The sequence below is a fragment of the Anas acuta genome, chromosome 3, assembly GCF_963932015.1.
Source record: "Anas acuta chromosome 3, bAnaAcu1.1, whole genome shotgun sequence".
NCBI classification, from domain to species: Eukaryota; Metazoa; Chordata; class Aves; order Anseriformes; family Anatidae; genus Anas; species Anas acuta.
In genome coordinates, this window is record NC_088981.1 from 36,832,732 (window position 1) to 36,850,160 (window position 17,429).

General features: G+C 42.8%; 2 protein-coding genes across 3 annotated transcripts in view; one reads left to right on the plus strand and one right to left on the minus strand.

The window, feature by feature from the left end:
• TTC7A (tetratricopeptide repeat domain 7A) overlaps window positions 1–13,741 on the minus strand; it is a 162,769-nt gene extending 149,028 nt beyond the window's left edge. Inside the window, exons 1-3 of one of the 2 annotated variants that reach the window (XM_068676639.1) lie at window positions 13,545–13,741; window positions 12,574–12,737; window positions 10,674–10,842 (exon numbers count right to left, since the gene is read on the minus strand). In XM_068676639.1, coding sequence (XP_068532740.1) covers window positions 10,674–10,842; window positions 12,574–12,737; window positions 13,545–13,695 — 484 coding nt within the window. In that variant the 5' untranslated portion in view covers window positions 13,696–13,741. Of the gene's footprint in view, window positions 1–9,887; window positions 9,949–10,673; window positions 10,843–12,573; window positions 12,738–13,544 lie in introns of those variants that run through there. The other variant, XM_068676640.1, reaches the window with a different exon arrangement.
• A 126-nt stretch (window positions 13,742–13,867) lies between these two features.
• Window positions 13,868–17,429, plus strand: MCFD2 (multiple coagulation factor deficiency 2, ER cargo receptor complex subunit). The gene is made up of 3 exons (XM_068676641.1): window positions 13,868–14,159; window positions 14,610–14,769; window positions 16,044–17,429. The coding sequence occupies exons 1-3, from the start codon at window positions 14,032–14,034 to the stop codon at window positions 16,173–16,175; spliced, it is 420 nt and encodes a 139-aa protein (XP_068532742.1). The 5' UTR covers window positions 13,868–14,031; the 3' UTR covers window positions 16,176–17,429.

Sequence of the window (17,429 nt, forward strand, 5' to 3'; positions counted from 1 at the left end):
CATGTAGGCTGTGCACACCTCGCTGCATAGTACCAATCAACCACCTGAACCCAAGGGTGCTGACTCTGCTGATATACCAAAAGGCGCTGCCCAGCAGCTGGTGGCTCTTCATGGCAGATCTTTGAACCCGGACTTCAACCTACGACAAGGCAGGCTCCAGCCCTTTTGCTCACACTCTCCTAATAGCAAGAATTTTATTGAGCACGCAGCCCCAACATATGTATTTTTAAATTATATACACGCTGCTGTACATAGTACATTATAAAACACAAAAATACAAACCAGAAGAATGAAAAAAAAGTTAACACTGCTCAATTTCATGAACTGTACAAAACTTATTTCTCTAGTCAGAAAAAAACAGTTTTTAGGAAGAACAATATGCTTGATTATGATTATTTTTGAAAATAAATCTTGATTTAATGCAGATACATTGATGGGAAGGTCTGGTTCTAGGGTAAGGTTATCTTAATACCTGGCTTTAATGGCTGTCAGTGCTAACAAATATATGTAGATCCAAAGAGAAGTGCATCATTAGCTGCACCTACTCAATTTGTATTTATTTTTGTAATTCTCTAGTATATTTACGTCTTCCTTGGTGTCAGCCAGTTGTTCTTACAAACAGAATTATTAAGAAATGGGTTCCAAACCCAATGAAACGTATTTGGACAGACTATAAACAGGTAACAAACTGTATACATAAGAGTTGTAGGTGACATTTTCTGCACGCAAAAAAAAAAAATCACACTGACTTGGAAACGTTTCCAAACATCTGTTCTAGAACCAGATGCCATTACTTCTTCAGTTGTTAAAACATCGTCTTTAGCTTGAAGGGACAGACAAAACGTGTTGTTTCCATTTTAAAAATACCTGCAAGGTAGCATAAAACTGACAGATGCTTATCATAACAGAAAAGATCTGCAAATTTCTAACATTTATCTTTGCAAAAACAAGTGTATAAATCATCTTTAACTTCAATGACTCTTAAGCACTTTGCCTGTGAGACCACCAGTGAGCCTGTGTGGCACAAAAGATGTTCAAGGTCAGTCCCCACCACTTCTTTAAGTGTTAGAGAGATTCAGAGATTCTACTGTTTAAAGGAAATAAGCCACACTGATATACAGTCCTGTATTACTCTGTGCATTTCTTGGCCTCACTTCTTCGCAGCAACAGCTTACTTACAAACAGTGATGAATGAATTTCATGTGACACTACTTCTGCAACTTAAGACTAGAATTTGTTTTTATTTTATTACAAAAGCAGCTACTACATTAGTGATTAAACTTGCACATTTAAAAAAAATTATCAAGTAATTTAGTTTTTAGTATATTTCACTACTGAACCAGAAACTAGTAAGTACATTAAGCTGTGCCATGTTGGAAACATCTGTACTTTCACCAAACTGCATAGCAAGTTTCCCACATCACGTTGTTTGTTCTAATACTTGTTTCTTCACATCTTCAGTGTCTTCTATGTGTCTCCCAACACTATGTGCTGACAAAGGAACACATTTTAGTTTGTCACCATGTGACAAACCACATTGTCTTCCATGTATTATTTTAGCTGTTTACCACTGTGGGAAGAACAAATGCTTCCCCAATGGTATGTGATTTCATCTTTTGCTATTGAGGAAGAAAGCTCAAAAGAGGCTTCTACAAATTTATCATGAATTTCAGTGAAATGTTTGAGGTATTGAACTGAGTATTGCTGGACTTCAAACATCACTGATTAGATCTGATTACAAGGTAAAAGCAGTGATTGTCTAATGTGGCTAATGAAGATCTCTTATTAGGAGAAGTGTCAGCTCTGCCTTTTTTTTTTAAAAGGAGATAGAAGTCAATAAAAAGAGTCTAGTATTTTCCTCCTATACCCCAACAGATCATTTTGTGCATGGCATGTCATCCATGACATGCACATCCCACTTCACAGACTACTGTGGTAACACACGAGTTGTCCTGGTACCAGAGGCCACCTCCATTCCGTGATACATCCGATGGCAGTTAGGGAGATGTCTCTGCTGGGGTGATGCTCTGAGACACAGCAAAGAGGTGAGAACAGCATTCACTCTCAGCCTCAAAGGAGTTGGTTAACACCATCCACATACTCCCATGGCATGCTATTAGAATTACATTTTTTCCCTAGTCACAGGGAGCAGCCACTGAACTAGACTAGCCCACTTTCATGAGTGCTTTGGGAGCAGGACAGAGAAAATAGGAGGGTAAGCAGATGGAAACCCTCCCAGAGCCACTGCCACACAGCACACTGCACGGAGCGGTGCACAGCTGCAGAGAAGAGCTTGCCAGTGACCACAGCACTTCATGGTGGGACGTAAAGCATCAGCCTCAGCTGCTGTGACCGCTCAGTGACTCCCACAGCGAGTGTCAGTAACACCCAGTGTGTGCACACACTGCCTGCTACACAGCACAGCAGAATGGCATCAGAGCCAGCTGACAGCTACCTGTGGCTTGGCCACCTCGGAGCACACTTGCACTCCTCGGGAAAGCACACTGCAGCTATTCCTGCACCTCCTGATGCTGCTGCCCCCCAGCTTTAGGGAGCTCAGTCACAGCGCAGCAGGGAGGGGGGGTTTTGTGCACACACGTGCAGCCAGCACAAGCTCATCACATGCTTGTGTGGGAAGAAGGGAGTGGAAGAGTAACGTGATAAAACCTTAGAAACCACAGACAGCAAGTTACATTAATGAAACCCAGGAGGGTGTTTATCTTTTTCTTCTTTCCGAAGTGGAGTTATCCACATCTAGTTGCCTATAGGTATCTCCCTCCTCAGAAGCCTAAAACCATGCTGCATGTGTGCACAGCAGATTGTACAAAACTACTGCCAAAGCGCAGAAAAAAGACCTCAGCTAGCCTGTCTGACAGCAAAGAAGAGCTGACAGGGCACGGCTGTGAAACCAGCTTCCCTGGCCACCACAGGCAGCCTACACACAGCCAGAAGGCCAGGGCTGGGCCAGGCACACCGCTCACAGCAGAGCTGGGAAGCAGGGGCACACAACTCCCCAGCACACAGCAGCTTCAACACCATTGCTCTGACAGGCTAAGAGCAGCTCAACTCCCCCCTCAACACCCAAATAGGATGTAGCAGTACTCAGCCCTTTTATTAAGACAGCAGCATCTACAAATGGGAGCTTTTGCCCATCAGACAGCTACTCAGGTGGCAGCACAAGCAAACAGCATGCTTCCTGGCTGGCTGGCGTGATTGCAAACAGCAGTGCTTTGAAGATATACAAGGTGTAGAACAAAGTCACTCTCCCTCTGATGTGAATTAGCATTTAAAAGCTGCAGTTTTTGTCAAGCAAAAGTGAAAACAAGTTCTGCCAACAAAGCGTCTTACTTGCAGGGAGGCGGTTTTCAATGCCAGAGTGTACCATAGGTTCTTGTGGCTGGGAGGCAATTTTCCCAGTGGTCAGGCACAAAAACTCACTACATTATTTAAGCTCTCTGTCAAAGAGCCCATCTCCCCACAGATCCTAATGCCCAGAGATGAGTACCACCCATTTTTAGTCATCGGATGACTCCACCATAGAGGAAGGTGTCCTGCCTGCCCCTCACCCCTTTTTTCCCCTCTTTTAAAATGGATGAGAAAGCAAACAAATTATTTTTCCTCCATGGCAATCCTACTTCGTTGCAGCAGCTGCAAATACTGACCAAAGCAACCTCAGTAGCAGCTGCCAATAGAAGAGCAAGCAGTTAAGGAATAGGAGCAGCCTACTGCATGCCCCTATTCCATCTCAAAAGCAACATACAGGTTAACAGAGCTGCGTGCTGCCACCTGTCATCCTCACAAGGCCCATTACTAAGCATAGTATGCCTGTACTAAAAAAGCAAAAGGAAATTTTGAGTTAGTTTTTCCCCAACTCTAAACCCAATCTGTGCTTCTCTCTTCTTAACTTCGTGCCCAGTATAACTTTGGCTCTTCAACAAGCTTTCCTAAAGACTATGAGCAAGGACCAGCGCTGGTATCTTCAGGAGAGTCCTGACTCTGAGCACTACCAGGAATTCAAATGCATCAGCCAACACTGTCATTTGCAAGGTTGCCATCAATGGTTTCTACATCAATATTGCACTAATGGGGGAGAGGTAGTGAGGGAATTCCAGCTCTCAGGATTCTCCCTGCCCCTTACAGCCTACCACCCATTTCTGCTGCATGGTGCATCCCAGCAAGCTGTCCCCATGTCAGCCAGAAGCAGCAATGCAGGCAGGATGCACGCTCATGTGTGGGGCAGTGCTGGAAGGAGAGAGGAAGAGCTGCGTTCCCTCTTTTTGCCACTGGCAGGACTGGAAGCCTTCCTCACAGTCATGAGGCTACTGAGCAATAATACAGAAATGGATTATCTTTATCTTGACATGTGCAATTACAGCATGATTTTTACTTTCCTCTATTAGTGCCCAGAAAGGACATAAAGAATTATTTATTTGAACATGGAAAAATGTCATCAGCCTTCCAATAATCCCCTTCCTACATCTGTCTCACTTGACAAGACAAGGCATTTCCTTACATAGTAAAAAGGGAGCATGTGGGGATCTACAGCAAAGCTTTTCTTAGAGGACTTCAAGAGCACTTAAGATCAGTCTATGAAAAGATCCCCAGGAACAAGAATATGCATAACCATAAGGTTTTGGTGTTGTTTGTGTTTGATTTTTTTTTTCTCCGCATCCAGCGGCCAGGATATTCTAAACGTTAGTCTAGGAAAGGAAAAATGCACCTTGCAAAACTGTATGTCCCCTAAAAGCAGGCTCAAAAAGCATACAAATGGCCTGAAACATGCTTTTAAGTCATGACCTGGATTAAACATGCTTCTAACAAAGAAATTAAAAGTGTAAATTCACTTAGAAAAGAGGATCTGAAATCAGAGTCCAGTGAAGTGCTGAAAATCAGTCTTTAAAATAAAGGCTTTTCCATGGAGTAACGCAGGAAGGAAACAAAATCCTTTTTCCTTCAGTTCACTCCATCGGTTTAGTTAAGTGATGAACTTTTGAAGCTGAAGAATCAACAAGGCTTGGATTGCACAAAAACAAATGGGAAAAGTTTGCCACCTTTAAACTACAAATAAAGAAACAAAACACACACAAGAAACCTAATGCTTGTGTTGAGTGTTAGAAGTATTGAGCTCAAACATTGCCTGTACCAAGTAAAATTCATTTAACTGAAAATGTTTGTTTTTTTTTTAAACAGAGCAAAAAAGTGGATTTATCAGAACTTCGCTTTGCAATAAAACAATTTTAACTCTATTTATGCTAATTAACAAAAAATGCAGCTGAATACAAATCTCACCTAGGAGATCAGTCATCCTGTAGAAAATGGTATTAGAAAATGATGAATGACACACAAGCAAATGTCAAAATTAGAGACTTCACTGAAGTGTACACACAAATGGACAAAGTATCTTATGATTAGCTAGGAAAAAAACAATTTAATTGCCAGGCTTATGTCTACTGAATGCAATTTACTGAATGTTTTTAATAGTCCTGCAAACCAACAAAAATACCTTAAGAAATAAATTACAATGCACAAGCACCAAGGAAGTTTAATGCAGATGATTTTCAAAAAGTTGAAGCATAAATTGATTCTAATTATGATTTTAAATCGGTCAAGTGTTTAAATCAGTTGAGCAAGAGATCTTTTAGGAAATAATGTACAGAAAGATGGATTAGTTTTTCCTGTTTATTATTGTGCAATACCATCATTTTCCATCCACAACACTATTATAACCTCCAAAACATCACTTCCAGTATTACAAATCCAAGATAGATGGGGATAAAGCAGAACAGTGTCCTTCTAAGCAATACTGAGCTCCTCACAGAGGTTTTAAAAGATACAACCCTAAGAGAAACAGAAAAACGTGAGACCAGCAGTTTCTCCTCAAAGTGAATAAATAGAAAACATCAAAAAAACATAGTGAGCTGAATCAGACCCAGAACCCTAGACGTACACACTTGGTTGCTCAGCATTGTGAAGCTCAGGAAAAATCCTCACGTGTTGGATTCACAGTTCTGCTTTCAGCACTATGACGGCTCTTTGAATGGTGCTTGGCTTGAAGTTCATTTCACAACGCAGCAGAGTTAGCATTGTGACCTTACAGGTCTTCAGAAGTACCACATTTACAGCTCTTAAACATCTTCAAATTACTAAAGCAGGCTAAAGAACAGCATAAAGGATGCTTCAAGCCACTGAGTAAAAGTAAAAAAAAAAAAGCTTAGCTGCCTTGCACATGTGACTTGTGGTTAGACTTGTTAAAACAAAACGCAAACTATGATCAAGGCTTCTCACAGTCACAATATCATCTAATGGCCTCTTCAACATGGTTTTTCCTGGGCTCTAAAAAGGCTTAGCTTACACTGCAGCCTTTTGATAGAACCGATCTCTTTTCTAAAGCTTCGAAAAAACCCTAACCTTCAGAAACAAGTTTACCATGGATTCATCTCGCCCACCTTTGGACACCCACAACCTGTTACTCCACAACCCCTTGCAGTCGGCAGAGCAGAGGCAGCACCATACGAGGCCACATGCTCCAGCCCTGTCAGACAGGGGCAGTGGGACTACCAAAGCCCCACTCCCCATGAAAGCAGCTAGAAGCCCTTTGCAGGCCTGTGCTGCTGCTGATTTGACCGGGGCTCTGCTGGATGCGGGGAGCTCCCCTCCGTGGGGCTGACTCATCCTGCAGCAGCTCCGGCACCACACGCCCTGACAAGCTGAAAGCGCTGCCAGCCCTGACAGAGCCGGGCCCGCAGGCCACGTCAGCTCTCCCTGGGCCAGCATGACTCAGGCTGGCAGTGGCCTTCTGCTACAGCAGCCCTCTGCACGCTCCCACACAGCACAGCGAGAAGGGCCGTGCACCAAACGGCTCCGTCATGGAGGAAACTCCTCCGACCTACCTGCATACCACCTCCCGTCTTCATACTGAGTACTTGGGCACTAAGAGAGAACCAAGCACAACTCCGTTAAGGCTAACCCAAAAGGTTTTAAAACGTAACAAAACCACCACAAGAATGTTGTTCATATCATCTTTTCTGTGTGTATATATATATATACACACACACACAATTTTATCTTTCTGTATTTAGATAGGCATAGAAGAGCTTACACTGGTTCTAACGCTACAGAAAAGGACTGAGCCAAGAGACAAGTTATCCATGGGAGATCTTCCTTCTTTGCTTTCTTCAGTTTTGGCCCTGACTCACAATGACCGAACACAACTTGCTTTGGTACTCTATGCCTCAAACTTCGCATCTGTACGAGTAGCTTGAGCTTTATGTATTTCACTGGCATTCACATGACATTATTTCAATCACACTTTGAACAGCCAAATACCAGAGGCAGCAATATCACCAGAACAAGTACACCATTTGCATTTCTGCAGGGATTGGTGATGTCAGCTGGGGAGTGGAAACCCCCCAAAACACCAAGCAAAGACAGGTACTGTAACCCTACATTATGAACATATATTTGGTTCTGAACATCATAACTACAAAAGCTCATTTATTTACAGAGCCATTCTACACCCTGGGAGTTTAGATGAGCTGAAGTCCTGGCTGCTGATGCACTTCGCTTTGCAAAGAGTTAGGTTATGTCCAACCCTGCTATACCAGAAAGATTTATTCACTGGGAGCAGCCAGGGGTCTCCGCAGAGCGTGTGCAGTAAGTGCGGCAGAGGCCAAGTGGCAGTTACATGTGCTGTTCAGTAGTTCTGCTCATTTCAGATGGACAACGCCAGGTAACAAAGCCACAATGTGTCCCAAGTGAATATGCAAGCAAGTTTTATTACTCAATACTGTTTCCTGCAATAGACAGAAAGACAGAATGAACTGTTTGCATCAGAGAGCCAAGCGTAGGTTTTAAGGAGGAATTGACCTCATGGAGAATGGGGAGAAAGGATGGAGACATGCACAGCCAAGCCACCTATTAAATAACCACAGAGGTTAACCACTGCTAAGAATCAAACTGTTGTTAGCACTTCACTCACTGTCCACAGGAGTATGACATGATGCTCTTCTCCCCACAATGTGGGGATTTAGAAACAGGATAAGCAGGAGCAGTCAGCTGAGACATTGGAAGAATCTCACCCTCACCACCGTTTCTCCTGTAACTTGCCAGCTGCTCAAACTCCAGCATTTATAAAGAAAAACTTTAGTGTTTACTGCCTGACAGTTACTTTGGTAAAAGACTACCGAGCAAGGAGAGCAAGAAAACTTTTTCCCCATTTGACTTCTATACTCCAATCACAAGGCTACAAATCCATATTACTTCTTGCCATAACATCAACTATCACATGCTAGGGGCCTTCAGAGGAGCCCCCACAGATTGAGCTCAATGCCCAACCATCAGCATCACAGAATTCAAAAGGCACTCTAAAGAAGCAAACCCGGTTTTGCTACCCCACTTTCCATTTCTACCACATGCCCTGCCTGCACAGCTCCTCCCAATGTACCCCATCTCCTTCTCATTACTGTTTAGTTTGTTTCCAACAGTAAAATGGTAACACAAATGCCTTTGATTTGGCTTTCTTTCTGCCATGACCCTTCCTGCATGATCCTGAACACCTGCATGGCCATTCTGAATATATGCACAACCCAACAGTACTAGCTACACAAAATCAATCTTGTTTCAGGTTTGTACTTGAACTGATATAAAGTTCTAGTGTGTTACTCAGTGAACATGGGCATTCTGACCACCTCCTTGTATTACTGAACATCTGAGTAAGAAATTAAGCACAGAGAATTGACGTTCCTGGAATAAAGACAGAACACAGAGACAGGCTTTTCTGGATTGCTGCATAAACAATCCATGAAGAAACGTTTTGAGTGATGTTTGAGAGCGTCTTTATAGAAGGCTTCAGTTTGTATAAGCTAACAGTACTTCAACCAGAAGCAATAATGCAGTACAGATCAAAAATATCTACACAGATACCAAGAGGAAAAAAAAAAATCAGAGTCTTTATACTAATAAGTAAGTTTTAAGTAATTTAAATCCATGCTCTGTTACTTATCTTGCAGAGGTAGCCTGAGCAGACACATTTTGAAGTGAAGATTTAAATCTACACTGCTATTTCCTCATCCAAACTTCTAACATTTAAAGGCTTATTTCTGTAAAAGTGAGAGGTTGCACATAAAAAAAAAAAAAAAAGAAACTGACCCTAGCAGCAAGTGTTCTCTCCAAACTCAGTTGGAGAAGCTCCACTCTGATGGACTTTTCTGACGCAAGCTTTGTTAGAATACCAAGTGACTTTGTATATCCTTCATATCTTGGCTAATCTGAAAATAATCATCACTGAGGATAAAAGCTGTGGAACAGGAATAGCACAGAGGTAACTCCACAATGGCAGGGACTACTTACGGTTTACATGCACAGAGGCAAAAGAACACTTATATTCCATGCTAAACTGTATTTTAAAAAAATTAAAGTCTGATCCTGTGAGGCAAACACCTCCGCCCCCTATATCTTCATATGGAGGTGAGATAGCTGCCATGGAAGAAGTCTTACAAGTGCAGTGTTATTTCACCAGTGTTCACGCATACCTTATATTCATGCCCCACCTAGGACCAATTCCCAGCAAGGTTAAGACTCTTGAGTACACCGTTAGTCTCAAAAAACACACACAAAAACACCTGCAATAAATGCTTACTCCTCTGCACATGCAAACATTAGTACAAGTTAAAAGTAAATTAGTCCTACACCACAAAAGCTCATTAATGCAGCAGATTCAACCAGAGCCATAGGAAACAAAACCAAAGCAAGCAAAGCAGCAAAAACAGGTTTTAAAAAAAAAGCAGAATGACTGTGTGAGATCATGAAACACCCAAATTATCATCAGTAATACTAGCAGCCCAGTCAAACAGTATTTGGGGTTGATTTGGTATCACTCTTTTACATACCATTTGAAGGTATCTGATCATCACAGAGTTCTCATTCACCTAATTAGCTGGTGGACATGCTGAAAAGAGTAGAAAGCAGTAGATAGGTAGCAGTACTTGAGCAACATTTATAAAGGAACTGAAAGCAAATGAAGGAGAAGATTACCGATCTTTTTCCCCCCGCCAAGTCAGTAACTGACTAGGGTCTTCCTTTCCCCCATTCAAAACTGAAATGCAATTCCACTACCCTTAGAAGCAATTTTCATTAGGATCTCTCAGTGCAACATTTGTAGAATTAAAGGGGGGAAGAGACTCCTGTTTGTACCTTAGGTCTGATACAACATGACATGCATTGCAAAAATACACAACCTGCTTTGAAAGCGTATATTTTGTTTGTCCAGAGTTTAAAACTTGGAAACTCCATCCATGCTCATTTCACAGAAATCACAACAAATCGCAAGTGGATGAACTCTAATAGAAAGTACAGGCCCCAATTCAGAGCGATTGATTTAGATTTTCCCAAACTGTATACGCAGGCACAGGTGCATTGCTGACTTACAGCCAAGAGTTAGCACACAACTTCCAGCATCAACCTTTCTTTTACAAGTCACCCAAGTTTAAAAATCATGGACCAGGACTGCATGACGCCTTTAATTTTAAACTGTACAGATCATACCCAGTAGGACTTTAGAAAGTCAACAAAAAGTCAACAACGCTGCCAATCTGATCTTATCGAGCCACTTGGAGAAATACCTTCAACTTTCTACCTACACAGCATACTTCAAACATATGTGTGTGATTCTTTACCTTTAATAACGAAGGCTTCAGTCACCAAACGCAGCATGTACAGGGGTTCATCTTTTGTAGAGATGTCATCGATCCCTGCTTTTGCATACATGCTGATTGCATCTCTGTAGGATCCCTCTGCGTAATGAAGCTTCCCTAGGATCAGCATAGCTTCTACCATATACTTAGGCTGAAACAGAAGTGAGGGGAAGAGAGCGTTTACACAGTAAAATACCAAAGGGCACAAGTGAGGTACTTTAGCACAAATTAAGAAGATTCAAAATGTTTTGTTTTTAACCTTGTCAACTACACAGTTTGGAGAAGTAAGGATTTAAATGTCTAGAGATCTTAGCACTGCGCATATGAGAGCAGCAAGCCACAAAGGTCAAGGAATTACTTTGGAGCTCAGTTTGGCAACACACAGCTTACAAATCACCTCTTCCCTTGCCACTGACCTATTCTATTGATTCACCAGCCATGGATAACACTAAAGCCTGTCACTATCATAACTAGACACACACCAAGGAAATCCCCTGCTTTTAAGCTGTATAGAAAACATTTTTCAGTCATTCAGTTACTGGTCCCCTCTGCTCTGTACATTTAATTAAAAAAAAAAAAAAACACCACACAACAGGAAAGTTCCCAAGTTTTCTTAAGTTCTCAAAAAATTTTCAGGCAAAAGTAGAGGCAGAAGGCATGCCTGCCATTTCTAGAATTTGTTTAGTATTGAAAATGTGTATACAAATGCGTGCAAAAAACCCTACACTTATTAAAAGACAAACATTTGGGCCCTTTCTAATGTTTCAGAAAGCAGAAAAGGTTCCTAATCCTTCACCCTCGTTTTTTAAACACATTCAGTCAACACAGGTTCATGAGTAGCCTGAAAGTAACTAACATGATTAGCCAAATCTCCGCTACAAAGAAACAGTAATGGCAATTCACTAAGCCAAACCTAACACCGAGTCCTGGAAACAAACAAACAAACCAAACAACAACAACAAAAAAAAAACAACCAACCAACCAACCAAGAACAGTGTTTTTGGCTGTTACTGGGGTTAAACTATAAAGAAAAAGAGTTGAATGAATCCTCCTTCCTACCCCATCTTTTTATTTAAATACACTGACTTTTGAGAAGATACAAACAAGGAACTGCCCCACATGACAAAAAAAAAAAAGGTGAACATGGGCTCTGTTGCAAGTAACATGATCAAAGTATAACATCCACTTGCAAGCTTGTTACCCTGTAAGTTTCAGGACCAGGCACAGTACAAGCCTAGAACTTCACACTTGTAATTTGGAGTCCTATTAAAGCTACACTGTCCAAGGTCAACAGTAGCCATTGAGGCAGTGTCTTGAAACTCTCCTAAAGCCCTCTGCAGCTTAGCTAATGGGCAGCTATGAACCACGCACTCAGAACATGAAACAAAACTGAGACTAAGTTGGCATAACTTATCTGTCACAGACTGAAAGCAACACAAGGCTGTAACCTTGGACTTGCACTATGACCTCAATGGCCCAGCAGCAGCGTGAAGCACATTTTACCTCTGTCCTGGTGTTGACCAGGTGCAATTCCCTCAGCCCCAGCGCGGCAGGAGGTTCCTCAGCTGGGCAAGCCCTGCAGCACCATTAGAAGGCCCTGCACCACGGCTGCAGAGAGCTCCTACATACTCAACCCACGTCTTTGTAATTAAAAAGAAGGATATATTTGTAATACCTAACCTATTTGGATGTGAAAAAGCAATCTCCCAACAGAAGACACTGCAGAGGGGCATTGAATTACCAGGACATTAGTAACACCTATAAACACAGCACTGTACATAGAGGGACGTGATAAGGCAATGTCACCACCCTGTACCAGGCTAACAATCACGTGAAAAAAAGCATCAGGTTATCAGCAGTTACAGTGACAGAGCCCACTTACCCGCAGCTTTCCTCTGCTTAAGATGTTGGTCAGGCACTGCTTAGCCTCACCCAGTTTGGGCTCGTTCTTCTCTGTCAGGGGGATGGAGTCCTTCAGTTTGGCAAAGTTTTCCTGCAAGCATTCTTCCAGCAGGACTTCGGCAAGCAGCATGTTCCCATAGTCCTCTGAAAGCACATCCCACCCAAGCAGAAACATCACTGAGCATTTCTGAGTGCTATTATCAGCGCTGCTTTATTTAAGTAGCATCACATTAACATTTAAACAGGATTAGGAGAAAACTCATCATCTGCGAGACACATAAATAGTAACTCTGAGGGGTGAGAGGAACTAGCGGGGGAAAAAGGGAAGTTGTGTTAACTCGGGGATATTGGGAACGTTGTTATCTATGAAAAATAAAGTGAGGTTTCCTTTTAATTAAAAGGATTTTTGCCTGATTGGATTGTTTCATTTTGGTGGCACAATTCACTCTTGTGTTGTCACTAATGTAAGAATTAAGAGTTGAAAAGTGAGCTTTGTGAGGAAAAAGTGTCAGATTTAGCAAGCATTTAAGCAGGCACTTAAGATTTATAAGTGCACAGGAATGTAAGTTTGCTGCAGATTCGGTACAAGGCATGAAGTTAGCTTACTGCAGAGCAGCAACCACATCAGAAGCTTAAATATTTTGCTTTAAATAAACGTTTTCTAGGAACTTTAAGACGTAAATCTTGTTAAAAGACCTCATCCGCCAGCGCTGCTGCGGCTCCCGGCTGCGTTCATTCAGGAGGAGCACCTCACACAGCGTACTGAGTGTCACAGAGTAAGGACACCTCCCTACACCCCACCAGGGCACCCTGCCTGCCCCACAGCCCCTGGTGTCGCCCCCTGACCCCGCGGGCACCCCCTCTGAGGACGCGCCCCGCGGCTCCCCCAACCGCCGCTCGGCACAACCGGCACCCGGCGGGGCTCCCCCCTTCCTTCCTTCCCCCCCTCACCGGCTTCCTCGGCGCCCGCGGCCGCCTTGCGCGGGGCCCTGCCGTGCGGCGGCAGCTGGTGGCGCAGCAGCTGCCGGAGCTGCGCCCAGTGCCGCTCGGCCCGGCAGCGCTCCAGCTCCCCGGACAGCTTCACGTGCCACAGCGCCGCCATCTTAGCGCCCCGCCGAGGGCGGCTCCGCGCCGCGCCCGCACCGCCGCAAGCCCCGCCCATAGAGGGCGAGGCCCCGCCCACCGAGGGCGAGGCCCCGCCCCCTCCCCGCCGCACCTGCCAGGTGCAGCCGCGGGGCGGGGCGCTGAGGGGAGGGGAGCGGGCAGCGGGGCGGGGCGGGCGCATGCGCAGTGGGCCGGGAGCAGGGCCCCGCTGCACCTGGGGGCCAGGGCCGCCATCGCGCGGCGGTTTAACGGCCGCGGGCGGCGGTTTAACGGCCGGGCGCTGCTCGTCGCGCCGCGCTCTGTTTGTTTTTTCCCTCTCCACAGGAGGCTCGCCATGGCCCCGAGGGGTGCGGGAGCGGCGCTGCTGTGCTGCTGCCTGGCCGCCTGCCTGCTGGGCGCCCCGGCGGAGGAGAGCCAGCCCGCGGGGATCCGCCTGGACAAGAGCCTGGTGCAGGACAAGGAGTACGTGTGGGGCAGGGCAGCCGGGGGGCGGCTGCTGGCCCTGCCAGGGGCTGGGGAGCCGTCAGCACAGCTCGCACCAGCGCTTCCTTAGCTGCCTAGTTGAGGTGTGAGGGTAAACGCGCTTCCTGCAGTCCCCTCGCGTTGGGGAACAGCCCCAAGGAGGCTCTGAGGGCTGCTTGGGGTGTTTTGATAATGGTTCAGTAGGCCAGGAGCAAGAGGAATGGCTACCTGAGACACTAGAGGCCACTGCAGCACCTGTAAGGAGCAGCCGCTGTGCCTGCCTCGTTTCAGTGTAAAACTGTCAGCTGTCCTGCTTGCCCAGGGTGCTTTTAGAGACACGGTGCTTCCTGGGCACTTGGCTGCTTGAGCAAAGACTGCATTTGATGTCAACAGAGCATTAAATATTAACTAACTGGCTTGTCACTTGTTGTGTGTTGTTTTTTTTCTTAGCCACATCATGGAACATTTGGAAGGTGTTATCGAAAAACCAGAATCTGAGATGTCTCCGCAAGAGCTGCAGCTTCATTATTTCAAAATGCATGATTATGATGGCAATAATTTGCTAGATGGGCTAGAGCTCGCTACTGCTATATCACATGTCCACAAAGAGGTAGGTGGTATATTGTAATGGCTTGTGCATTTGCAAGCAGTTCTGACTTTCTTAAATCAGCTTTAGGTAGCATTGTCACAACATACCTTCAGTTACGGTAGAACAGTTTTGTGTGAATACAAGACTGTTCCCCCTTCGGCTTGATTTATAAATGTACTAACTTTACCATAGTTTTTTCATGACACAGCACAGTTTTAAGGAGACTCCCCTGTAGTTTAAGCTTGACTGTGAGTGAAGACTGCAAATAATTTGACAAAGGGGATAAGCAGGGATGAGGAGAGGAGAAAGGGAAATTGTCCATAATGGAATTAGATTGATGTGTGATTATAGAAGTAGCATGTGACACAATGCTGCTGCAGGTTCTAAGCCAACTGTTTTCACCCCCAAACTACCACTACCATGGATACACCAAATGTAAGAGACCTCTTGCACAAACTCAGCTTAGAAGAACCAGTCATGGTCTGCCTTTGTTTACTTTACCATTTCTAAACACGTTTTCCTCCCAGCTACAAATGTTTAAGAACAAAAGCAGGTATGATCCTTAGGAAGACAACGCTTACAGAAAATCATGTACTGACCTTTCAGAAATTACAACTCAAAATAGCATAACTTTATATATACCTCTGGGGAAAAAAACAAAAAAACTTGTCAAGAACACAATAATGGCTTGCTGTTTCTTGTGCAAGGGCACTTCTTCTCATTCCCCTTTGTTCCTAAGAGGTGATACTAAGAATTTTACTATCTTTAAGCTACAACAATGTATTGAACGTGCTGGTTTTTTTTTTTAAACTGGGAACTCTATATGTTACAAGTTCATATGTTACAAACATATGAAACATGTTACAAACATATGAAACATGTTATATGAAATATGTTACAAAACATATGTTACAAACTCCATATGTTACAAAGGATGATGTTTCTATACAGTATAGAAACTGTATGTCTGTGCAACATAAAGATTCAAATTAAGAATATGCCTACTAGGTTAGTTTATTGTTGTACATTGTGCTATTTAGCTTTTAGATCTCTTGGCTAAGAATATAAACTGGATATAATGGATACAAAGCGCTTGTTTTGAAGTACAGAGAACTTGGACTTAACAGCTTACATCTGGTAAAAGTTCCATGTATTGGAATAAATGATTATATAAAACTTAGAACCACCTTAAACATCAAACACGAACTGCTTAACAAAAATTAGTTGTCAGTAATCTGTCACATGTGCCACTAGATGGGAAACACTGCTAAACTTGTTTCTTTTTTTTTTTTTAGGAAGGTGGTGAGCATACCCAGGCAATGAAAGAAGAAGAGCTAATTAGTCTAATAGATGATGTCTTGCGAGATGATGATAAGAATAATGATGGGTACATTGACTACGCAGAATTCGCAAAATCACTGGAATAAGGTTTTGCAGGGGGCTTGTTTCTCCCAGCTAAGTGGAAATGTGACCTGGTATAATGTGATGTATTACTCCTGTTGATCTTTGTGCTGCAGTGTTAGTGAGGAGAGGTGTACCAGTTGCAGCTGAATTTCCTTGAAAATTGTACCTGTTAAGGGGCTGGCTAATGCAGACTGATAGCCATGTTTAACTAAATGGTTGAATCTTGAAGCACAGAAGCATCATCAGTATTCTCAAATTCCAATTTTTGACTATTGGGTTATATAGTACTTGTTTGCTTACATCTTAAAATTATTTTTGCTTACATCTTAAAATTATAAAATACCTAGAAAGCAAGAAAAGATAACTGCATGTGTCAAGGAGATGACCGTATATCAAGGAGGAATTTCCTTACCTTCCCACTAATTTCAAAGGAAACTTGCATACAAGTACAGGTGATTAAAACAGCAATTGTAGAGGAAAAGTGTTTGAAAGTGACTTGTGTTGGAGGTCCCCATGACACCCTGTGGGCTTTTAACACTATGTTGCAAGAAATTGAGCATTTTTAAATAGATGTATATCCTAGTATACCCTCAAATGTTATATATAAATATGTATACGTGATTTTCAATTTATTCTCATCCTTCACAAATTTACTTTTTATATTGCATTTTACTAAATTTTTCTCTACCTTCCCTGGTCTCTTCTTACAAAAATGAAAGTATTTTATTACATTTATAATGTTGTATTAATGCTGCATAACATTTACTAGAGTAGCTTCTGCTATCTCGTTTTGAAGGTCATGTTAACAGTAAACCAATTTAATATGAAAGATTCAGTTCAATTTGATTCTTACAGTATTAGCCAGCAGGATAATCTGTGAGCAAGTAATGCTGCCTTGTTGAGGTTCAAGTTCATTTTCCTTGACGCTTAAATTATGGTGTTAATTTCAGGAGGTAGTTCATAACTAACAGTTTGAAGATACTTGAATGTTTGTGAATAAACATGGTTCTAGGAATGTCTTGAGTCAATAATTGGTAAGCCAAGCAGTTTAGGGATATGAAACAAGTGGTGTATTGCTGCTTTGTTGGTATTTGGTAACTATAAAGCATAGTGGAAATCTTAAATTGCATTCAATCATTATCCATGAATAGAGAATCTAAATGTTAGCATTTCTCTAAAATGTATAAAGAGCTATTTTCTGTACAAAATTATTCTTATACAAAGAAACACATTTGTAAAAGAAATTACTTCCTTTGTTTAAATGTTTGAGCAACGAA

Excerpts from the sequence above, each read along its gene's own strand:
- MCFD2 (XM_068676641.1), top strand. The coding sequence starts at position 14,032 with ATGGCCCCGAGGGGTGCGGGAGCGGCGCTGCTGTGCTGCTGCCTGGCC. Across the intron at positions 14,160-14,609 it reads AGCCTGGTGCAGGACAAGGA|CCACATCATGGAACATTTGG; the intron begins GTACGTGTGGGG and ends TTTTTTTCTTAG. Across the intron at positions 14,770-16,043 it reads TATCACATGTCCACAAAGAG|GAAGGTGGTGAGCATACCCA; the intron begins GTAGGTGGTATA and ends TTTTTTTTTTAG.